We start from the raw sequence: 24,441 nt of genomic DNA on the forward strand, positions 1-24,441 counted from the left end.
GTGGGGCAAACACGGGCAGGATTCCCGTTGTCTTTAACGTGCCCAAACAGTCACCTTTCCCTATCCGCTGCCATTCGCCCCGTGGGAAATAGCGTTGTCAACCTCTCCAGGTGGTGCCTGGAGATCTCCCGGAATTACAGCAGATCTCCAGGCAACGAGATCCGTTCCCCTGGAGAAAATGGCTGCTTTGGAGAGTGGATTCTAGGGCATTATGCCTTGTTGAGGTCCCTCCCCACACCCCACTCTCTCCAGGCTCCACCCCCCCCAATCTCCAGGAATTTCCCAACCTGGAGCTGGCAACCCTACCGCGTGTCCCGCTCCCGAGTCGACTGGAAGCTCCACGCTACCCGCCTTCCCGTCTCCTCGACCTCCTTGCGGCTCCGCACAAACCGCTGCGGGGCCCTGGGCTCAGCTCCAGCCCTCGACCCTGCCCAGCCCCTCCTCCTTCCTCGGGCCTCTCCCCAGAATGATGCCGCCCCCACCCCCCGGCAACTGCATTGTTGCTCTCCGGCGTTCTGCCCGGTAACCAACCGCTGCCCCGTTCTTTTGAGAACGCTCCCAGCCGCTGCTCTCCGGATCGGGGCCGGGAGGGCGCGCAGCTGGCGCGGCCAGCACCGTCCAGGCCGCCATGCCCGCCTGGCGCCAGCTGCTACGCTACACAGACTTCCTCGTCCTGGTGGGCACCCCCCTCGCCCTCCTGCCGCTCCCGCTGCTCATTCCCACCTCGGTAGGTCCGAGCCCCGGGGGCGCCTGGGCGAGACCCTCCGAGGACAGGGCACGGTCCCCCTCTCGAGATAGCCCGACGGCCACGCTTTGGGTCGCCACCCCTGCGCTCTGGGCTTCCCTGTCTAGTGGTCAGAGAAACGAGGCAGCGGCCAGAGCAAGCGGCTGGCTCTTGTGGCTGTCGGGGCGCCTGCAAACGCCGAACCCGGCCGAGCTACTGCTTCTTTCCTAAAGCAGTGTTGCCAGCCTCCAGGTGGTGGCTGGAGATCTCCCGGAAACACCTGATCTCCGGAGAACAGAGATCAGTTCTGGAGAAAATGGCTGCTTTGGAGGGCGGACTCTAGGGTGTTATACCCTGCTGAGGTCCCTTCCCTCCAAACCTAGCCCTCCCAAGGCTCCCCCCCCAATCTCCTGGAATTTCCCAACCTGGAGTTGGCAACCATATCCTAAAGTGAGGGAGGGTGCAGAGGGCTGCAATGCTTTCCACGGTTCAGTTCAGATTCTCTTCTCTAGACACCTCTATATAAAAAACTAAGGTGCCCCAGTTAACAAAGGGAAGGAGCTGACTGGTTATCTCAAATGCAACCTCCATATATAGAGTCAATCTACCTTGGAGGATCAGAGGAAATGAAAGGATAGCCATTGTCTTCATGGCCTGCAGGAGCATGCCTCCTCGGGGCTTGTCTCCAGGTCAGGTCTCGGGCATATGTGCTACCTGGATTTTGGTCTCCTCTGGCCAGGTCTCTCACCATTAGGCTCTCTTCCCTCTGTTGCAAAAGCCGATGTCACAAAAAGGACTCCGCTCCAGTGCTGGAGTGGAGAAAAGTGTCCTTTCCCTTTAATAAAGGCTTAATGAGATGTTATTTACCGGGTTCTGTTATTTACCTCCATGCTATGGAAAGTTTTAGCTGCCCATTTCCACCCATTAAACCTTTATTAAAGGGAAAGGACACTTTCCCCTTCAAACCCAGCCCTCCCAAGGCTCCACCCTCCCTCAATCTCCTGGAATTTCCCAACCTGGAGTTGGCAACCATATCCTAAAGTGAGGGAGGGTGCAGAGGCTTAATGAGATGTTATTTACCAGGTTCTGTTATTTACCTCCATGCTATGGAAAGTTTCAGCTGCCCATTTCCACCCATTAAACCTTTATTAAAGAGACAGGAGGTTTTTCTCTGGGCCACTTGACAACTCTGCTTGGGTGCCCTATCTCAAGACTTTGGAGCTGGGTGGAAAGCAGGGCAAAATTTCTAAGGCGGAAGTGCTAATGCTCCAGCCCCACTTGGAAGAAGGCACTCAGCATTCATGGTTAACTTATGAAACGTACTGCCACAAGCTCTCACAACAGTCCATAGCTTGCATATGAGTGATCGCTAAATGGATCTGTAGTTACTTTTGAGTGACAGATGTTGGGGAAGACATAGACCCCATGCCAAAGGCGTGGTTTGGGCCAACATCGTATCGGTGCAACCAAAATAAATCAAAACCTGCCAAGTTCATCAGCTCTGATGTTATGACTGTTTAACCAATGTGGGAGCCAGCCATTAGCCCTCTGGTGTCCTACGGTGAGACCTGACATCCAATCTTGAATTGTATTGTGTAATTCTAGATACCAAAGAGAATCTGGGATCTGTTCAGTTTCTCCACCTCAGGGAGTTTTCAGAGGTGGGTAAACCCATTTGAATTGCTTGCAAGTGATCATTTTTTTGCTGACGACAAGCATCCAAAAAGATCTCCCTCTAAAATATCACTTTCCAGCTGGCAGGTCAGAGTTAATACCATGTTCCAGAGCTTTGGTTAAAAGTCACTTGTTTGTTCTTGGAGAAAGTGATGATGGAGGAGGGAGAGAATCCACGGGTTTCAGTAGAGCAAGGCCTGAAAAATAGTCATTTGGGGTGCAAGTATTTACACCGTTTACAACCAGTTAATTAGTAGTGTCTCCCCACAAGAAAATTGACTTGACGAACTGGAGTCTATCGAAACGTCTCATTAACAGTTTAATCCGACATGGTTATGCACTCTTCTTCCAAAAAGTCTGGGTTATGGGAGCTTTAAATGCGGTTGAGCAGAGATGCAATTCTAATTGCACGCAGCCAGAAGTGTGACATGCCCTGCAGCACTTCACAAGTGCTAAGAGGGGCACTTTTTGTGCACTGGACACACTTAGCCTCACATTAAGGACAAAGTGTGTGCTCTCCTTTTTCCTCATCCCCCTGCCACAATTGCATATTATTTATTTATTTTATTTTTATTTATGTCATTTATAGTCTGCCTTTCTCACAGAGACTCAAGGCAGATTACACAGTGTGATTAGTACAGACAGTATCAGGAACATTTCCATAAACAATGCCGTAAGGTAAATAGAGACAAGTTCACGAAGACATAGCATTCGCGGATCATATGTAAGGCAATATAGTGATGAAGTCTATGGTCCCTAACTCATTAGCGAAGCATCTGAGACCCCTTCCCTACAATACAGCCCTCCCATTTGAGTAAAAAGCCTTTTTGAATAATTCGGTTTTGCATCATTTGTGGAAAGCCAGGAGAGTGGGTGCTTTCCTCACCTCCTCAAGCAGGCCATTTCACAGGATGGGGGCCACCACAGAGAAAGACCATGTACGGGCTGCTGTTGATTTCACCAATGTGCAGGGTGGCACATGCAGCAGGCCCTGTTTGGAAGAGCGAAGCTGCCATGGAGGAGCATAGGGAGGGAGGGAGGGAGAGCTCTCTCTTCCTTGCTTGCTCTCTGCCTTTGTTCTGCAATAGCTTATCTCATACTAGCTGCTGAAGAAGATGAGCTAGTAACCTGATTGTAACACTTTTCCTTTTAAGCATCTTGGAGCCAAGCTACAAGTGACGCCTGACACAGGTTAGACACTTGTCAGCTTCCCTCAAGTTTTGATGGGAAATGTAGGCGTCCTGGTTTTACAGCTTGGCTCTCCATTACAGCTGCAAGACGAGGACGCCTACATTTCCCATCAAAACTTGAGGGAAGCTGACAAGTGTCCAACCTGTGTCAGGCGTCACTTGTAGCTTGGCTCTTAGGAACCCCACACACTAGATCTGTTTGCACTTACTGAAAGGTGGAGCAACAGTTTACTACCCTTCACTTAGACCCGAGACATCAAGCCCTAAGGCTATGGCACTAAGAGAACCTTTGAAACATGGCTACTTTCACATGGCAAAAATTCTCCATGTAGCTTTCCTTGCCACGGTGAATGCAGAGGTGTTTGCATTGTCAGTGGAGCATCCATGCGGCTGTTTCTTCAGCACTTTCCGTCCCCTTGGGGCTGCCATTCCCTTCGCACACCACTGGAGGGCTTTTTCAGGCTTAAAACAATCAGCATTGGACATATGGCTATAGTGTTATAATGATCTATACTAGATCCTTTGAATGCCCCACTTTCATTTAAAATAAAAGCTTTCGAGCCTGTTTTGATTGGGAAGTAGGCGCATACCTCTGCAACAAAAAGAGTTAAGAGATTTACTTTTCTTTAAATGAGAGCTGGGAATTCAGAGGACCTAGTAGATTGGGGCAATAGATGGCCATCACATTATAACACTATAGTAATAGGTCTCTGATTTAAAAAAAAGTTGGAAAAGCTCATCAATGGTGTGTGGTTGCCATGGGAGGTGGGGACAGCTGAGAAAGGAAATTGGTGCTGGTGTGAATGGGACTTACAAAACCCACACCTTTCTGTCCATGGAGTATACTGTGATCTTTAAAAAAAAAAAATCAAATGAGTTTTAGGAAAGATCACAGCAACCTGGAAAGGGGGTATTTATTGGATGATGCCACATGTCCACAAATAACCATTCCAGCTTGGAACTATCCTTTCTTGATACCAAGGATCATAAGTTCTGAATTCTGTGCCTGGTTTTCTATGCCTAAAAGCCCTGCTTCCCCCTTTTCGGTCTGGCAGGAGGTTGAGTGTGGCTTCATTATCATTCTCATGGCTGTGTATTGGTGCACAGAGGTGATCCCTTCGGCAGTCACAGCGCTGTTGCCTGCTGTCTTGTTCCCTTTGTTCGGTATCGTGGAGTCCCAAAAGGTAAGGAGCAAGGGCAGTGGGACATGCTTTGGAGGGGGACCAGGCTCCCTGTTGCATTTTTAAAAGCTTCTTTTATATCAGCTGAAACCCGGAACCTCATTTTAGCCCCCCAAAGCAGCACCCAGAAGTCCCTGGGACTTTAACAAAGAGGAGCAAATTGAGGGGGAGAGTTGGCTGGCTGTAACCCTGGGCAGAAGGCAGCATTTCATCTTTATGGAGATAGCTGCCAAGTTAGGAAGTGTCTTTCGCTGCACTCAGCTCATGTTCTGAGGCACGCTTGGAAAGTTACTTGACAAATGCCAGACATTCCAAATGGATTGGCAGGGCTTTTTTTCTGGGAAAAGAGGTGGTGGAACTCAGTGGGTTGCCCTTGGAGAAAATAGTCACATGGCTGGTGGCCCCGCCCCCTGATCTCCAGACAGAGGGGAGTTTAGATTGCCCTCCCTGCTGCTTGGCACACAGAGGGCAATCTCAACTCTCCTCTGTCTGGAGATCAGGGGGCGGGGCCACCAGCCATGTGACCATTTTCAAGAGGTGCCGGAACTCCGTTCCACCGCGTTCCAGCTGAAAAAAACACTGGTGCTTGGAGTGGTTAAGTGGTTGGGGTGTGAATCTGCTGGTTCAGATCCCATTACTGCCATGAACTCAGTGGGTGGCCTTGGGTAAACCACTCCTCTTTGCCTCAGCTCCCCAGCTATATTGTGGGAATAATAACAACAGTGATTTTGTTCACCACTCCGAGTGGGGCACTAATCTTTCTAGAGGAGTGGTCTATAAGTGCCTATGCCATTGGGGGCCACTGATGGGAAGCGTGATTGAAGCGTTGCCATGCTGAGGGGTTCTTTGGTTCTGGAAGGCCAGCAAAGGTTCCAAGCCAGCCTCCCTCCCTCCCACAGGTGTGCATTCAGTACCTGAAGGATGCCAACATGCTTTTTATCGGGGACCTGATTGTGGCTGCAGCTGTGGAGCACTGGAACCTTCACAAACGGATTGCGCTGAAGGTGCTGCTGACTGTCGGCGTGAAACCTGCGCGGTGAGAGAATTCTCCCTTCCAGCTGAACCTGTCAGGATGCACATGGAACTCAAGACGCGTTGGGCATTGAACCTGGCCCCTGCTAGCTGAGAGACCCTTTCCTTTGTCCCAGATCTGGAGGGGATACCTGTGGTGCCACAGGATAGGAGAGGCACTGGTTATGAAGTGCTATTCCGTATATGCTCTGAGAGAGACTTTTCTCTCTTAATGCTTCACACTGCATCATCCCCAGAGGCTGAAACTCAGTCCTGGCCCTGAGACTGGGTGGTGACTCTCAGCTCACAGGCATCATGTTCGTTGCAGGCATCCGCAGCTGGTTCCTTTTCTTTTCCACCTGAGCCCCTGCACATCTGGCAGGAAACCCATTGTACACAAGCCACCTTTCTCCCATTCGCCTAGCTTTTTCTTGCCCAAGTCCAGTGGGGGAAGGAAGCCTCAAGGCCACCCTAGCCTGATGGTCCACAAGTGCTTAAGGGCTCAGCTTTACCTTGTGGTTACTTCCATATTTATTTTAAATGATGTTTGCCTCTTTTGTGAATGCAGCCTCCAGGAGTGCTTTATTAAGGGGGAGAGCAGCAGCGGCAGCAACCATTTGCTTCTTGTCATTTTCATGTTGGAAAAGCCATGCCTGATTTGCTTTTATCCCTGCTTTTTTGGGGGGGGGGGGAATACAGGTTCCTGTACATTTCCCCCAGCATAAGAACAGCAGAGGGTGGCTTTTTCCAGCAAGGCGTTAGCAAGAAAAGAAAAGGTTAAAGTCTCCCTCCCCCCCTTTCTTTTTTATACCTTGTATCATTTCCCTCCAAGATGACTGCAATCCTGGAGGTTGCGTTTGCAAAACGAAAACATTTAAAACAAACACTGAAGAACCTCATTTCAGGTGGGTAGCCATGCTGGTCTGCAGTAGAAGAGCAAGATCTGGGTCCAACAGCACCTAAAAGATCAACTAGATTTCCACGGTATGAGCTTTTGAGAGTCAAAGCTGCCTTCATCTGATGCTCATACCTTGGAAATCAAATTGGTCTTTAAGGTGCTATCAGGACTCATATCTTGCTATTGTACTGAAGAACTTAGTAATTAGTAGTTGAGCACTAAGTTAATAATTTGTGGTTTAAAAGAAAAAAAAATTACTCAGTTCTGTAAAACTTCCCCGCACAATCCCCTTGGAGGTACGTCTCATTGGGCACTGGGGACCGAGCCAAAATTTTGGTCTACTGGCTTTCTTGCAGCGTCTCTGTGCCCTTGTTTTCAGCCTGATGTTGGGCTTCATGGCAGTTACAGCCTTCCTGTCCATGTGGATCAGCAACACAGTCACCACTTCCATGATGGTCCCCATTGTCCAGGCAATCTTAGACCAGATGGACAGCTCTGAAGAGGGCACACTATTTACAGCGTCCGTTATGAGCGTTGATCAGGGAATAGCAGCCAGTGAGCAGGGTAAGTTGCACCTTTCGGTTAGGACAGATTAGCTTGCCGTTGTTCCCCCCTCATCCCATATACACCAAAAGACACTTCCAAAGCTTGTTGAGGACTCACACAAGCGGATGCTCATGGGGAAAATTGCAGCCATGAGGCTAAAAGCAGCCAGAAGAACAAGACCAAAAATGTTTGTAGATACAATCTGACTGCCGCCAAATCCTTTGGCTCTCCCTGAGAAGAAAAAGGACCTAGAATGCTCTGTTCCTTTGGCCACAACCTTCTTCACCCTTTGGGAGGAGTAAGCCCCATAAAATTAAACTAGGTTTGCTTCTGAGCAAAAAGTGAAGTACAGGAAAAAAACAGAATCTTTTTATGAGGCTGCTTCCCTCCTGCCCTCAATGAAAGTGTCTTTGGGACATTTTGGCCGGATATTGACCACCTTCACCCAACCACAGACCTGCACCCATTTTATTGATAACCGGATCTGAGAACCACCATCAGTGTCATGATCAACAATGGGAACCAAGCTGGCAAATGATCATTCTATTAGGGGATGGCTAAGGACCCGCATTGAGGGCCCCAGCAGAACTGATGCCAAAGTTGGGTGAAAAGTCACTCTGGTCTTGTGGGAAGGAAGTGGGCATGAACCACCAATGGTCCTTCTCCAGAGCATTAGAGCAAGGGTTAGGCTTTAACCTCTCTTCTCACCTGGGGTATCTGGTTGGCCAATGTGGGACACTGGATTCTGGAATGGCTGGGCCAAGCTTGGTCTGATCCACCAGTGCCCTGTGGTCCTGATTTGAATTGGGTTCCCATGCAGCTGAAGAAAACATAGCTTCTAAAAGACGCCCATGATCAGTCCCTCAGACACACCCAGGGAAAATGCAACATGTGGTTAGGGCCACAGGGATCATTTTCATTTTAGGGGATTGCATTCCTTTTATAATACTCCATAAAAGCCGAGCCATACTGGCAACAACTCACCTCTTATTCTGGTGCAGGTGCACTGCGGGCGCGCCTGCTCCAGGATAAAAGATCAGTTTTTGGTGAGGCAGGCCTCTGAGGGGCTGCAGAGGCAGTGGGAGATACAGCACAGGGGAGCCCCCTGGCCTGATCTTCCTGCTGGCTCCGCGACCATTGAAGATCCATGCCAAGCCTCTGTGCCACCGGCAGCAGGCCTCTGAGGCCTAGATCAGTGCACACGGGAGGCGTCCATGCCTGGCCTAGCTCAGGGTGCAGAGGAGGCATCCCTGACTGGCCTGGCCACCCTGCCCTTCCCCCACCCAGATTGTGGCGTGGGGGAGGGGGCAATGCCCGCCCCTCCCCAGTCCTCCCCCTGCCCAGATCAGGGTGCAGTGGAGGGAGCAATGCCTGTCCCACCCCCTACCCTACCCCACCCAGATCAGGACACAGGGGAGGGGGCAATGCTGCTCCCACCCCCTCCCCTCCCCTGCCCAGACTGGGGCACGGGGGAGGGAGCAATGCCCATCCTGGCTGCCCTGCCCTTTCTAGAGCCTGCTGTATTTCCCCCCACAATGGGCTTTGTTGCTAGTAAAGTATAACTGGCATCTGCTAAAGCATCAAGCAAAAGGTTAACAACATTAATCAAGGCAGCAAAACATTTTATTTCAGTTTTTCCCTCACTGCTGGGAATGGGGTGTTCACCCAGCCTAAGAAAGTAACAGCCCCATCCTGACTCGGGCTCTATGAGGCTTAATTTCAAGAGGCCCCTTACAGTATTAATTCAAAGAGGCAGCCTTCACCATCACCAGGCCAAGCACATGGTTTGCAGTATGGACTACCACCAGATGGGGTAATAGTTGAGATGGTTATGTTTGTTTGTTTTTAAATCCACTGATGATGGGTCTACAAACAGATGTTAGTCAGGTCTGCTCAGTGGAACCTCCATGTTCAAAGGCAGCATATCTGTGAATGCCAGATGCTAGGATCAGATAGCAGAATTGCAACCTTATTGCATCCTTTGTTCATGAGTTTCCAGGGGGGCTTTTGGAGGAGTATGGTTACAGGCAGGATGATGGGCTACTTGGTGTGATCCAGAAACACAGATCTTATCTTATCTGTTTATTTACTTTATTTATAGTCTGGCTTTCTTACGGAGGCTCAAGGTGGATCACACAGTGTATGTCAATAGCTGGGGCATTCAATAAGCAATGCAGAAAGGTTTAAATTGTAGAATTTTTAAAACAAGCAGAAATCTGATGCGCAGCTGAAACAATGCTGAAAAACATAAGCATTTAAGTATGACACATTCACAGCACAATCCAGGGTTGAAAGTACCCTGGAAGCCAATGAGGAGTCAAGCCAGTGTATCCTGCACTTACACCAGTGTAACCCTCCCCTGCGCCTAATCAGCTCCTCGGGCACCGTATATAACCTCTGGCCAAGGCACCCGTGACTCCAGGTAAGTAGGGAGGAGGCCAGAGGCTCTGCCCGAGAGCCCCCTGTCATGGGGGGCCCCCTTAGAGCGTGAGGCAGGAGAGGGTGCTCACAGTGGCAGGGCAAGAGTGCGCAGGGGGGACACTGTGAAATTTGAGGTGTTGCCTCGCACTCACATGTGAAAGGAAAGCCACATGCAGAATGTCTGACTAACAACTACTACCCAAGTTCCCTCATAGGTTACCCATCTCCTGAGTCCTGGCTCGGGAAGGGTGAGGGCGCCCCGACGGGTAAGAAAGAGCTGGGGAGGCAGCTACCCTGGCTTGCTTGTTTACACCGGCCTTCCCTCTCCCCTTGCCAACGCTACCCCAAATGCTGGCCTCTGCGGTTGAAGCTCACTGAAGGGGATGTGGCCCAGGCCCGTGAGCCAGCACAGCCCCATGCCTGCCATAGAGGCAGTCGCCCAGGGAGCCGTGCTCAACATAGCTGTTTCGGGGTTGGGCTTCCAGCAGCCCATGTCGGGGCTCTGTTCAGACTGCCTCGGCTAGGCTCCCCCTCAGGCAGAGGAGAGAGCACAGTTGTGGATCAGGATGAACGGGTGCTTGCTCTCGTAACTCCCCTGCAATGGTGGTTGCGCAACACCGACTGTCTCCTGCACAGGATCAGAGCTCCAAGCAGCCACACAGCAGCAAAACATCCAGGTGCAGGCAAGGAGCACTTTTTTTGTTGGAGGGGCATCCATTAACTGGTTGCCAGCAACACCTGTGGCGATGGAGCCACTGCTGCTGCCCCCAGACATAGACACTTTCCCTGGACATGGCAGATGTGGCTGTGGCTTGCATGAGGCCAGGCCTGCCGCTACATATGTCTCCATTTCCCTTTCAGGCAAGTTGTGATCCGTCAGGGAGGCCGAGGAGCATGGCTGTTTCAGCCTCCGGTAATTCTCCTCAACTTATATTCAAGCCAGCCCCAGGAGTGGTCCCCAGGCAGCCCACAGGTGAACCCCACTCCTGAGAAAGTAGCATGAGGAATGGCTCTCTTGGCCCCGACTGGTGCACTAATAGGCACAGCTCTCTACCTGGTTGAGGGAAGGTGGCAACAGGTCCAGACATTCTCTTCGCTTTTGGCAGTTCAATCAAGTCTGTATCAAACAACAGCTCCCTCTCTGTATATTTGCTCACCTGTACATGGTGGTAGCCCCCCTCCTCTTCCCCATACAGCTGTCCTTTCACACATCCCAGCAAATGGTCTTTGGTTCTGGGCTGGTCGGATGGGGTGCCTCCATACCTTTGTGTGGCTCTGCTGCCAAAAAGAGCAGGTGTCCAGTGGTACTTTGGAGGCTCCAGCCCTGCCCTGCTTTCGTCCCCTTTCCCCCACCTCAAATTCACTGCAGGCAGCAGGGTGGGACTTGGGGTGTTCCCTGTGTGTGTCTGGCAGCGGGGGGCTGGGCACCGTGGAAGACCCTTAGTCTCTCACCAGTGCTGCTGGTGTCTGATAAGCCTCTGACCTCCTGCCCCCTGGGGGGGGGGCGGGATGGGGGATCTGGCAACCCTATCGGACCTACATAGTGAGGCCTAGTGGCTCAAGGGAAGCCTGTATTGGATTGACTACAGGGCCTACATTTCTCAGGTCCCCTTTGGACCCTGTGATTGGTTAACTGGGGATCTAGAGGGGAAAATTGCACCAATAGAGAAGTAGGAGGAGGATGCCTGGGAAGAAGGGATAAAGGGAAGAGGTTCACTCCTAGAGAGCAGAGCTGAGGAGAGGCTGCTGCAGATGGAGAGATCCCTCATCCAGAAGGGGCAAGTCCTTACCAAGAGACAGATAGGAACAGCCTAGATCGACATGCTAGGGTGTTTTGTTTTGGTTGTTCACCAACCTTTACTGTTCTCCTTATTCTACAAAGTTTTTGAACACTAAACCTTTTAAATAAAGTTGTTTATTACACTGCCTGGGTCCTCATGCCTCATTTGATCACATATAAAGTAAAATCTACTGCGAAAGAGTAAACAAAAGGGGTCGGGTGAACACCTTGCACCTAGTTTCTCTTTTCCCCCTCACTCCCAGCCTGTGTGACGACATCACTTCTGGGAAGTGATGTCATTGTATGGTTCATGTGCCACCTGGAAGTGCTCCTGTGCTCCACAGGGGGGCCCAATCCAGTCCGATTCGGCCAAATTGGGCCTGAATCAGGCTGCTGTGCCACCCAGGAGCATGCCAGGCAAGCGGGGGCAGGGGGTGGAGGGTGGAAGCAGGGGATCCCCCACCCCCAGCAGGGAACAGGCAACCCTAAGACCCAGGCTCAAGACAATGATGGGCAAGCAAGGAAAAATAACATGGGAAGAAATTCAAGCCCAGGGAAAGAACATCCCATGGTTGACATATTATCAAGTAGCAACTAAACTTGAAGAACAACTATCCAAAGGAGGAGGACAATTAAGAGGGGGGGGGAGTTTGAACAACTAATCTGTTGACAGACAAAACACCTGTTAAGAAAAGTATATAAAATCTTATTGTAACATGAAACAATCGAAACAGATCAAAAATTGTATGATTAAATGGATGCAAAATGTCGGTAACAACATTTCAGTGAGTCAGTGGAAAAACTTACAGACTAAAGAAATTAAATTTCTATATTGCCAAATATTGAGAGAAAATTGGTATAAAATGTTTTTAGATGGTATATTTTTACTAAGGATATTGCAAAAACTAGTAAGGATTATAGTGGAAAGTGTCAGAAATGCCAATGTATGGATGCAACTTTCTATCATATGTGGTGGACATGTAAGAAGGCAAGAAGATATCGGATAAAAATACAAGAGGAGATGCAAAAGATACTGAAGTTTCTCTTTCTGATGCACTCTTTATTTTTATATATATATATAAAAATAAAGAGTGCATCAGAAAGAGAAGCTTCAATATCTTTTGCATCTCCTCTTGTATTTTTATCCAGTATCTTCTTGCCTTCTTACATGTCCACCACATACACATATATATATATATGTGTGTGTGTGTGTGTGTGTGTGTTATTAAATATTTTACCAAGTAATATAATAAAAGAGCATAGCAAACTTTTAAAATATATGGTGACAGCAGCAAGAGTAGTATATGCAACAAAATGGAAGGCAGAATCTTGTCCAGACATGACTGATTAGATTAATAAATTGTATGAATATGCATCAATGGCAAAATTAATTTTTATATGCATAACAGACCACTTAAAGAAGCGGCTCAGCAAGGGGATGACACTTTGTATATGCTATGCTGCAACCATTGGTGGGACAGCAACTCTGACGGGAACAGGAACAAACGTGGTTCTGAAAGGCCAGATAGACCAGTAAGTCCTCTTGGAATTTTCCTTAAGCTTTTTATTTATTATATTTATTTATTAAAACATTTATATCCTGCATTCCCACATATTTCAAGACGGTCCTCCTGAGATGACCTTGTCCTGCTAGCCAAAGGGGCTCCCTGAGTTGATTCCAACCTCCCCCCCGCCCGCCCTTTGACGATAAGGATTTATTTTATCATTTGCATGAAACCCAAGAACAGTTTTCAACTCCTGCCTGTCTCCTCTCCCCTATAATGATGATTTTCCCCATTTTTTTAATTATAGGAAAAAATCAGATGCAACACATATTCTGACTCAAAAGCTCACATCCTGGAAATCTTAGTTGGTCTTTCAGGTGCTACTGGACCCATAACTTACACAGAAAATCTAGAAAACTCGTTAAATAAATAATACAGAACAGACAAAACAAACAATGATATTATAAACATTTAAACTCTTTTTAATACTTCTGCTGATAACAATTCCATCTGTCTCATTGCAATATTCCATTCCTGGCAGTATTGTGAGTTTAAATAATACAGAGATCTCTTTTGCCCTGATTAACCAATCTTTTTTGGAGGAGGGAGGCATTGCCAACTTTTGCTCCCAAACTTTAGCCACACTTGGCATATTAAGAGCTATCACCTGATAATTCATTTGGACAGAGGTAACTTAAGTGAACAAGATGAAGACAGCGTCCAATAGGATTTCACAGGTGAGTCCTGCAGAAAGCGCTGAGGTGACCATCTTCCAGAAGCATTTTGCATGAACTCATTTCCACCATGTACACAACAAAAATTTGCTTTTATCTTGTCACAAGACCAACAATGGCCATTAAAATGATTATACACCTTTGTTAGCTTCGGAGGAGGCCCATGCCACTCTATGTATATTTTATATTGCATATATTTTCTTTTTATATATATATATATTTAATTTTTAATTACTAACCTCAAAAACTACAAAAAAGGGAAAAAGGGAACAGGGGGAAAGGGAAGAAACAACATATAAAAAACACACACTACATCTACAAGTATTGCATTCCCTTCATAATACAATTATTTAAAGTTAAACTTTCTAATTTGCTATTAGATTTGTAGATCTTATAATATGAACTACAGTCAGGATCAGGTCTTCTTCCCCCCCTGCGTCTCGGTTGCAGCTCTCTCTGAACAGCTACAGTAGCTGCACTCACTCTATATTGCATATATTTTCTCATGTATTTGATGTTATGTGTATGTATAAGTTTTTATTGAAGGAACCTTTGGAGTTCTGTGCCCACCACACTAAGCCAAAAAATGGCTACCACAGGAGGCAGAGCCAGCCAAACAAGGGCTGCTGCAGCTTACCTTCAGTGACACAGTGAAGATCCTTGTGTTGTGGTCTCAGCTACTGCCAAAGCAATGTTTTAAAAAATCTGCATAGCCAGAAAATTTTGCTGAGCAAAAGCCCCATCTGGCTCTACCCACTTTCTAAAAACACTTGGTGCCCTTGGGCGCCATGTTGGGGACCCCTATATATTTCATTTTAAATGTTGCTCTAATGTTGGTTTTTTAAAAAAAATCTTGATGTTTGTCGCCTTGGGGACACTATTGGGTAGAAAGCCAGAACAGAAATGTTTCAAAATAAATAAATAAAAGGTGACCTGAGAATGGTGAATCAGTGGGCAGCACACTTGAGGATTCATGTTGTAGCCTAAAGCCTTGTGCCATGTTTAAACATACCTCATTGTTGGCTTACTCCATAGTTCTGACAGCAATCCATAAAAATGAAATCTAAGCCCTCCTCCTGAAAATCATGATTTGTGAAAGAACACAGCCCAGTTAACAACTTCTAGTACCCAAAAAACCCAGAGCAGACCACAGCCCAATCTCATGCCTTGAAACTAATATTAACCAATGAAACTGGTTCAGCAGAGAGTCTGTCTACATGAGACACATCGACGTGTATTCGTTAAGTGTAGGGAGACACAATGTTAGCTGGGAAGCGTAGTTTAAAAAGACCCAGCCAGCAGAGATTGCCCTTCAGAGTGTTTGTTAATTTCATCTTTGCCTCCATGAAGGCTCTGTCAATTTCACCTCTCTGCTCTAAAACTGTGTGGGATCACAACCAGAGGGCAGCAAGAGGAATGAAAATGGGCTGGAGCTACCTTCCAGAGTTGGGCTTGGTCCTGGAGAGATTATAATGGGCTGAAGTTTCCCTTCTGGCATTTCCCAGCACCTTTACACAGCTCAAGTGTATAGTAAAGCCTTTGCCCTGCCATGGGCTTGGTCTTTTAAAGCTACCCTTCCTGGCTACCATTGCATCTCCTGACATGTATTCTTCGCATGTTAGATGTCTGTTGTAGAAAAACCTTTTATTTCTGTTCCTAGATTGTTTCCTGACAATAAAGACATCCTGAACTTTGCCAGCTGGTTTGCATTTGCTTTTCCCAACATGCTCCTGATGTTGCTATTGGCCTGGCTTTGGCTCCAGTTTTCCTTCGTGGGCTTCCAGTAAGACTTCACCTTTGAATGAATAAACATTTCTCCCCCTTTTAAGCCCTTCAAAGGGTTCTTCTTTCCCAGCACAGCTGCACTGTAACGGTACAATGCGGCTGGGCTTTGAAAGCGAAAATGAAGGGAAAGAAGATGTTCTCCAGGCCATAAAAAGGCCCAGCGTGATTGTTGGTGCACTGTGCTTTTGTGCAAGTGCAGAGGAGGAAAGGAAGAGGGGTGGGGCAGAGGCAGAGGCAGAGGCAGCAGCAAGTGTAGTGGGAAGGGGGGGGGGTCTGGATGCCATCTTTGCACCCTAGTCTGAATGCCGCTTTTAGTTCCAGAGGCACCTGTCTGTTTTCCTCTTTGGCAGCAAGTCAGTAGCAAAGTCATTCAACCTTTCCCTTGTCTTTCCAGTTTCAAGAAGACACCAGACTCCAAAACTGAAAAGAGCAAGAAGGAGGCGGTTATTTTCAACTTGCTGAAAAGGGAGTACCTCAAGTTAGGCCCCGTCTCCTTTGCAGAGTTCAACGTGCTTATGCTTTTCATACTACTGATCCTCCTCTGGCTTACAAGAGATCCTGGCTTCATCCCAGGCTGGGCCTCTTTGCTCTTTGGGAAAAAGAAGAAGTAAGTGGCTTTTGAAGCTGCTGGCCCGGTTTGTGTCAGACAACACCCCCCCCCTCCCGTGCATGTTTCTGGTCCATGCACAGATTGTACCACCTGGGGGTGCACAGTAGAGTCATCTAAACAGTGTAGTTTTTGTCTTCTTAGTCACTACTGCAGGCAAATTGCTTGCAGAGTGTGAGTCAGCATTCCCTGGGCAGGTGGAACATAGAGATCGTGGAGAGTAGTGGTTAGCCTATCAGATGTAGGCACCTGGAAAAGCTGTGTTCAGACCCCCAATCAGTTATGATGCTCATTTGGGCAAGTCACCTTTCACGAGGTGGTTGTCAGAGTACGATGAACAATCTACTGCATGACATCCCGTGTTCCTTGGGAGAAGGTCCAGATGCATACAGTTTTTTCCCCAAATCCTCTTTTTTTTGTTATGTCAAACACCCCATGTATTCCAGGTATGTGACGGATGCCACAGCTGCCCTCTTTGTTTCTGTCCTGCTGTTTGTCATACCATCCTCCAAGCCCAGATGTGGTACCAGCAGTGATCCGGAAGGTAAAAGACTTGGGGTCTTTGCTGTCAGTCACAGGAAATGCCATGCTTTTCAGGTATGGCTGCAGAGCTTTGGAGGAAATCACCCTCTTCCCCCTTTACTCATTGGTAGTTCAGCTTCAACTGAGATCCGGTGGGAGGGAGGCATCTCTCAAAGGGCTCGGTTTTGGAAGACTCAGGACAGGGCATATATTTCACCCTGATGGTAATCCGTGTAGCTCCAATGAATAGAAAACACATGGTTGCTATTGGCTGAGTCTTGCGTAGAGGAAGTATTTCACAACAAATGCTGCCTGTTCCCTTTAACTGGAGAAGCCAGGGACTGAAACTTGGGACTTGCTACATGCAAAATAGATCCTGTACTACTGAGTCATGGCCCTTTTCACAATGAGAGGAGGGTAGCCAGAACGGTGCTTTTGCACATCCCACCTTAGCTTCCATCATTGTGTTCATTTAATGCTCAGGTAGTTTCCTGCTGTATCTTGACATGTAAATGTAATATCTGACATCTCTTTGCAGCTATGAAGAGGCCATTTTTTCCACCCCCATTGCTGGATTGGAAGATGGTCCAGAAAGATGTATCCTGGAATGTCATACTGCTGATTGGGGGAGGCTTCGCCCTGGCCCACGGGAGCGAAGTATGTCTTCAAAGTGCCTGTCTCACATTTGAGGGTTGATGTTTGGGCTTTCAGCTGCAGGAGGGAGGCTGGCCAGCTGCACAAGCAATCCGTTTTGAGAATGACAGGAATTTTGTTATGTAACTTAGGAAAGGGCTGTCTCACCCGAAGGGAGTGGAATTACTGAGGGTGGGGTTGAAGTATCTTGCAGGATGACTTTAAGCAAATCCCTCACCTTTACATAAGACTGTGATCGTGACCACAAAATTATTCTGGGGAGGCTGAGATAAGAGGAGAGCCCATTCCAGACACCCAAAGGGAACCATGCTGTTGCTAGCAAGTAGTTAGTGATGGAGGACAGTGATCCATCATGCCAAGTATTTTCCTCAAGTGAAAAGGCTGCCAGGCCAGGCCAGGCCAGGCCAAATTCGTATGCTCAATCTACAGCAAAACATCAGAGGTGTTGCCTGCTCTCTGTTGGGGACAGGGTGGGGGGTGTCAGAGAGCACCCAGCAAAGTCCTTGTAGTACAACATTGCCCATCCAGTTTTTCCAGCCGTGGCAGATTCTAGTAGTGATTCATTCAATGCTGCCCATGCAGAGCATTACTGGCTTTTGAGAAAGTCCCTCCCTCATGTTGCCACTTGTGCTAAGCAGCTGCAGTTTGCATCCTGATGGTACTGAGAGAGGGAGAACTTGACTCAATTTAAGCTTGTTAGGAAATCTCTTTTTCTGGATAGTGAGGCTATGTTGGTTATTTGCTGCGGTCGATCTAGTGAGGCTTTTAAATTTCAGGTTTAAAAAGAAAATACCAGCCATTCAGTCAGGACCGTCCCTAGTGTCCTCGTACAGACTCCTCTTGTCCTTCCCAAAGGCTCTTTGCTTGAGCAAAGGAAGACTAATCTCAGACAAAGAGGATTCTGTACACGGTGGCCCCGCCACTGCCTCACCAAAGGCTGTTTGGCACCAGTGGGTTGCTGAGCCAGTGGCACACAGACAGCCTCGTGTGTTTCAAACCAGGGCTGGCGGATGCTTGCTGATGGGGAGCAGGGAGCCCAAGTGTGTCTCTTGCTGTCCTCTCTCGGGAACTGCCTATTAACTCTGTAAGCATATGGAAGGGAAAGGCCAGCGAGAAATTCTTGAACTAATAAATAATAATAATAAAAAACAGAAGTGCCTGTTTAAGTGAATGAGTTTAAAGTGAGATGATCTAAAAGGAGTGTAGGAAAGATCAAAGATTCATCCAACCCAGCATCCTGTTTCCGAGCAACCTACAAGTGGGGCCAGGTGGCGACAGCCTTTGTCTCTTCCTCCTACAGCAAACAATATTCAGAGGTAGACTGCCTCAGAACATGGAGGGACAGGGCAAATCTCCTTTCCTCCATTCACCAGTTGCTGACAAGTGCAGCGGTGTCTTCAGAGGGCCTGGGCTGAGCGTCTTCCGTATCTGCCCCACTCCCTTCTGTGACTCATAGGTGGGAGGTGTGTGCGGTGTCTGACTTTTCCTTTTTCTCCAGGCTTCAGGGCTGTTCAAGTGGCTGGGGGCACAGATGGTCTCTCTGCATACAGTCCCTCCTTGGGCCATTGCCCTTATCATCTCTGTGGTGGTTGCTATCTTCACAGAATGCGCCAGCAACATGTCCACAGCCACACTCTTCCTGCCTGTTTTTGCATCTTTGGTAAAGCTGCTTTTTTGTTTCCCTCTGCATGGCAAACAAAGGAATTCTTTCTTTATTTAATGGGATGGTTCTGCCCTTCCCAGGGCAACTCACAGTAAAATAACACCAAGTGGCTTGAACGTTTCATTGCTTCTGCATTTCATTTAGAATTGGCAGCCTGTAGACAAACTGTTTCCCTACAGATGACTAGATTTAGCCTTGGGGATCCCGTCGCTGATCTTGCCTGGTAAATTCCAGGACCTAAAAGGTGACACTCAGTCATCTTGAAGAGAAAGCCTCTTAGGTTCTGACAAACCTTCTCCAAGAGGCGGATCTAGAAAACGTGAAAGCTTCCCAGAACAATCTGACAAGAACATTAAATTATCACCCTGGACAATTGTTACTCTGCAGCCAAGAACCCAATAGCCCTGCAACGATTATTCAGACTAGCACATCATTTTTTAAAAAAAAGCCAACACAACCCTGGCCTTTAATTTTCTAATAGGGATGCGGTAAAACAGAATTGTGCCAGAGGACCCCTTTTTATATTGGGAATTGGGTTGTCTGTGGTTCTAATTCTCTGTTAATCCTCCACACTCTGTTAATTCTCTCTCTTCTCTGTTAATTTCCCACCCTCCAGTGCCTACTGAATGTACGATGCTGTCTGTTTATTAGAGATATTATACTGGGTTTTTAAATATGTTATTGCTCTCGCATGGTGTAATCCAGTTTTATTGCATTGTTTATTGTTTGCATTTTACTGACCTTTATTGCATGATGTTTATAATTCCGTAATCCACCCTGAGCCTCAATGAGAAAAGCAAATGATAAATGAAATAAGCAGTTTATTTATTTACTTTATTTATAGTCCTCCTTTCTCCTAGAAACTCAAGGTGGATTACAGAATCAGAAGCCAATGTAATAAAACCAGTATAAAACCTACAACAGACGGTGCATAACTACAGTGTAATGCTCACTGCAAACAGGGTAAACAAAAGTGAATCACAAAATTAGAAAACAATGCAATAAAAACATACAATAAAATACATAAATGAAATAAAACATACAATAAGCAATGCTAGAATAAAATTAAATTGGCTAAAATTTTCAGACATGTAAGTTAGAATCTTGGAAGTAAAGTAAATAAGTAAATATTTCTGACTTTTTGTGTTGACTTAACATGTAAAAGGTCAAACCAGATCCTCAGATGAGAATAGTGAGGCAAGCTGGGCCCGACCTAAATTCTACTGTTGCCTTTGGGGATTTGATGACTCTTTGTACCTCCAACCCCTTGAAGGGGCAACTAAGAACCAAGTTACAAGTGACGAATGACACTTGAATGGCAAGTGAACAGACTCACGTGTATTCCTCCCTGTTCACTTGCGTTGGAGTGCAAGCGAACAGGGAGGAATACACGTGAGTCTGTTCACTTGCCGTTCAAGTGTCATTCGTCACTGGTAGCTTGGCCCTAAGATGTTTTGCTTTCTTTCTTTCTCTCTTTTCCCAGTCACAGTCAATTGAGATCAACCCCCTCTATGCCATGATCTCTTGCACGCTCAGTGCCTCCTTCGCTTTCATGCTGCCGGTGGCCACCCCTCCAAATGCAATCGTATTTTCATACGGTCACCTCCGCATCTTGGACATGGTAAGCTGGTAGATGGATTGCTGTTGTAAATCCTGGTGCTGCCTTCCACTGCCTGCAAGTGACATTCCTGCAGCGGTGCCTCCAGTGCTCTGATCCCGTGTTCAAAGGGAGAGAAACTATTCTGCCACAGCCCAGGCTTGAGAACGTGTGACTTGCTTTAAGTTATCAGTTCCTCAAAGGAATACTTGCAAGCCTTTTTCAGAAAAATGAATGGGAGGTAGGGGATGACATGAAGGCTTTGATTTTGGAAGCGCATGTTGGAGCCAGCCTGAAGGAATGAGTTGCTACAAGTGATGCCTGACACAGGTTGGACACTTGTCAGCTTCCCTCAAGTTTTGATGGGAAATGTAGGCATCCTGGTCTTGCAGCTTGGCTCTCCAACTGCTGTCCAATGGACTTTTCAACTGTCACTTGTCCAACATTCCGCCAAGCTGTCTACATTTCCCATCAAAACTTGAGGGAAACTGACAAGTATCCAACTAGTGTCAGGCGTCACTTGTAGTTTGGCTCTCAGTTGCTGCTACACAGAACTAAAGTTAGGGCAAGAGGCTCAATTGGTATTGAACAAATTTATATTTGGGGACTTGCCCTTGAGCACCCCTGATGCTCTGCAAAGAGAGAATCATCTGGCCAAGGACTGTCGGTGGAACAGGCAGGCGCTCTTGTATATTTGTAAATTTGTATTTATTTACTCTGTGGCAATGTTTATGGAAATGTACTTGATATTGATTGTACTAACCTCACACTATGTAATCTGCCTTGAGTCTCAGTGAGAAAGGCGGACTACAAACGGCATAAATAAATAAATAAATTGTGCTACCCTCTCCATGTTAGCCGTGCTCCCTCCCACTAGGAGATGCTTACTTTTCGAAAAACAGATTTCTCATGCAAACCTGACTCTTTTTTAGTGGCGTTTATGAATGGAGAATTTCCATGGGACCAAGAGTCAGGAGGGTTTGTGTGCCCTTGGCTAGAACACAGGGTAGGGGAGAGAGGCAAGGGAGTTTGGGGGCAGAAGACTAAGATGCCAAGAGGGTGGAGGGACGCAATCAGAGGCTCAGTGTCTCAACTACATATTTTTTGCTGCAAGTTCTGCAGAGAAGCACAAACAGGTTAAATGTTCCAACTGCCAGAGAGAGGCCGTGTGGCTGTTGTTTTGTGCAAGATCATGTCTGACTTTGGCTGCACAAATCGGTTCCCTGGTGGGTGTGGACACTGAAGGCTTGCCATGTGTGGCTAGCAGCTCAAGAGGTTCACCCCATCCTTCAATGGTCTCAGGAAAGGTAGAGAGCAGGGGAAGTGTTTAATACATCATACTCCAGGGGGAAAAGGTTATCATCATCATCATCATCATCATTGTTATTATTATTATTATTAATTAGATTTATAGTCTGCCCTCCCCGCGAATGGGCTCAGGGCGGATCACAACATACAAATAAAAACACATTGATAAAACAGTATAATGATAAAAGCCAGATTTAGGGGCATAAAAACAAACTCGGGAAGCGGGATTCACTTCACCCTTCACTGTCAACCATAAGGGGAAGAGAGGGGTGGAGGCATGAGTTGGTACGCGATTTGTCACCATTCCTACATGGGGCAGATTACTCATATAGCCCCCCACTAATAGGAGACAGGCAGGGAGGCCAATCGGTGGATCTGAATACTGGCCTCAACCAAATACCTGGCGGAACATCTCTTGTCTTGCAGGCCCGCCGAAAGGACACAAGGTCTTGGTGGGCCCGAGTATCCTCCGACAGAGGTTGCTCCAAGTTCTTTCTTAGCTGTTGGATGATCGCTTTCTCGTACAATCTGATCCTTTGCTAATTGATTTGGGCCACCTACAGAATTTTCAGGCTGCTTCCTTATTTTCTCTTCACCAGGCAAAAAATGGAGCTGTGATGAATTTAATTGGCATCCTTTGTGCATCTGTGGCCTTGAATACCTGGGGCCGTTTCCTGTTCAACCTAGACGTGTTTCCACCGTGGGCAAGGGCAAACGTCACCTCGTCAGTGTAAATATAGTGTTTGTCCATCATGCCACTGTCTTTACATTCATTGACAAAAACAATGGAAGGCCTCAGCAAGTATTTTCCTTCAAAAGTAAGTACTACACAAGTGAAGGAAGAACAAGCTGGAAATTCGGGGAGGAATCCTGGGTTCATCTCTGAAAGGGCCAGGCCTCCACAGGTCTTTGAAGACACTCTGAGATCCTTCGAGGAGGGGTGGAATAAAAATGTGATGAGTGGGTGAAGAGCACAAGCATGAATTTTGTGTGGCAACTGCTGGAAATTGCCAGCACAGCTGAACTGGATTTTTGTTCTTACGCTGTTTTGTTTCTTTGCTGCTGCCAAGCAAGGCTGTTATCTTATAAATCGAGTCACAGGTCAAGAGGGAGTTGGTGCTTAGGTTGTCATTCAGATGGGCTGAGGTTAGTAAAATTGAATCGAGCATTGTGCATGTGTGGACAGGAAGCCCAGTTCAAGAATCAGGTGCTGGACAGGAAGTCCAGCACCTGATTCTTGAACTGGGAGCTCTCCAGCCATGAAATAAAAGGTGGCCACTGCCTAAACATCACAGGTGAGGGCTGATGGCAATGAAGAGCTGCCAATCTGGGCAGCTCCAGGATGGCTACATCATGATGAAGTTAATGATGGCACACCTTCTGCACATGTGGTGCTTAACAGAACAGCTCAAGAAAGAGAGGCAGGAGTTACCAAGCCAGCCAGCAAGAGAAGATGGGAGAGAGGGCAGAGGGACACAGCAGGGAGCAGAGATGGATGGAAATGTGAGATCTGTTCCATTTTAATCAGTGGGACATTCAGGATGGGGATACTAGTGCCTGGACCCAACATGAGATGGGGGACGTATTTCTGTAGGATGCCCCAGGTGAGCTCATTCCTTATGATGTTTACTGGAAATGGAAGAGACTAGCAATGATCGTGGAACATTCTGGGAGGCCCCTCCCAACATGTACACACTTGTGCTCTCTGTGTATAGTTTGTAATACTACCTTCCAGCTGTGCTTTCAAGAGAGACACAAGAACATACAACAAAGTGCCCTGGAACTGGATCAGATCAAATTGGGCCAATCTAATCCAGTATCCTACAGTAGCCACCGAAATGCAATAGCCCTCTCTTGTTGCTTGGCCTCCTGGCTTTCAGATCTAGAGCATGTCAGCATGGTGGTTCCAGTTTGCACATACCCAGCAAGCTAATTGCTAATACTTTCCCTCCCCAGTTCTGTCTGATCTTGAGTTAAAATCATATAACCTATTGACCAACTCCACATTCTCACAATTTAATTGTATGTTGTGTCAAAATGTGTTTTCTTCTGACTTAACAGCACTGCTTATCACAAGTTGAAACTCAGGGCTCCTGCTAATCAGTCTTTTAATTTTTTTTCTTTACACTTAACAAATTGTTATATAATAAATAAATTGTTAATTAAAAAAATAAGCTCAGCCTACTTCATAAAGGGGTGGGAAACCTTGTTTCACTGCCACCATTTCCACTGCTAAAGGTAAAATTCCCTCTTTGTACTCCCAATACCTTGGTAAATAGTATTGCCAGTAGATGCAGAATGGTCAGACACTTAAGAACCAAATATGTGTTGGAAGGGAGGACTTTGCACAGAGCACACAAGGGATTCAGGGGGAACTCAAAGCCATCAAGTCTAGAAAGGTGAATTCTTGTATCCTTCCTCTTATCCACTCTGCTCCTGTATGGGTTCCTTCTTTCCAATTAACTTCTTCTCTTCTTTCTTCCATCTGTAACCACTACGAGGGCAAGATATACTCTGTCTCTTTCCATTCTGGCTTAGATAGATAGCTGGAACCTTTTATTTTACCTTTCCTATCCTGTATAGTTTCTTTTCAATAAAAGACTGCTATTTCTTTTCTAAAGCAACAAGCCTCATGTGAACT

General features: G+C 47.0%; 1 protein-coding gene across 1 annotated transcript; it reads left to right on the forward strand.

The window, feature by feature from the left end:
* Window positions 1–628: 628 nt before the first annotated feature.
* On the forward strand, window positions 629–22,534 carry LOC129344893 (Na(+)/citrate cotransporter-like). Its single transcript, XM_055001808.1, has 12 exons — window positions 629–727; window positions 4,644–4,772; window positions 5,669–5,805; window positions 7,109–7,242; window positions 12,835–12,958; window positions 15,325–15,447; window positions 15,844–16,056; window positions 16,503–16,600; window positions 17,117–17,235; window positions 18,731–18,892; window positions 20,379–20,516; window positions 22,400–22,534. Exons 1-12 carry the CDS (start codon window positions 629–631, stop codon window positions 22,532–22,534), a joined length of 1,611 nt encoding a protein of 536 aa, XP_054857783.1.
* Window positions 22,535–24,441: the final 1,907 nt, after the last annotated feature.

Source organism: Eublepharis macularius, chromosome 17 (genome assembly GCF_028583425.1).
Source record: "Eublepharis macularius isolate TG4126 chromosome 17, MPM_Emac_v1.0, whole genome shotgun sequence".
In the NCBI taxonomy this organism is placed as follows: domain Eukaryota; kingdom Metazoa; phylum Chordata; class Lepidosauria; order Squamata; family Eublepharidae; genus Eublepharis; species Eublepharis macularius.

What these genes read in the sequence shown, in the direction of transcription:
- LOC129344893 (XM_055001808.1), top strand. Translation starts at nt 629, where the DNA reads ATGCCCGCCTGGCGCCAGCTGCTACGCTACACAGACTTCCTCGTCCTG. An exon ending in GTCGGCGTGAAACCTGCGCG is followed by an intron (nt 5,806 to 7,108) that starts GTGAGAGAATTC and finishes CATGTGGATCAG; the next exon opens with CAACACAGTCACCACTTCCA. An exon ending in TTTTCCTTCGTGGGCTTCCA is followed by an intron (nt 15,448 to 15,843) that starts GTAAGACTTCAC and finishes TTGTCTTTCCAG; the next exon opens with TTTCAAGAAGACACCAGACT.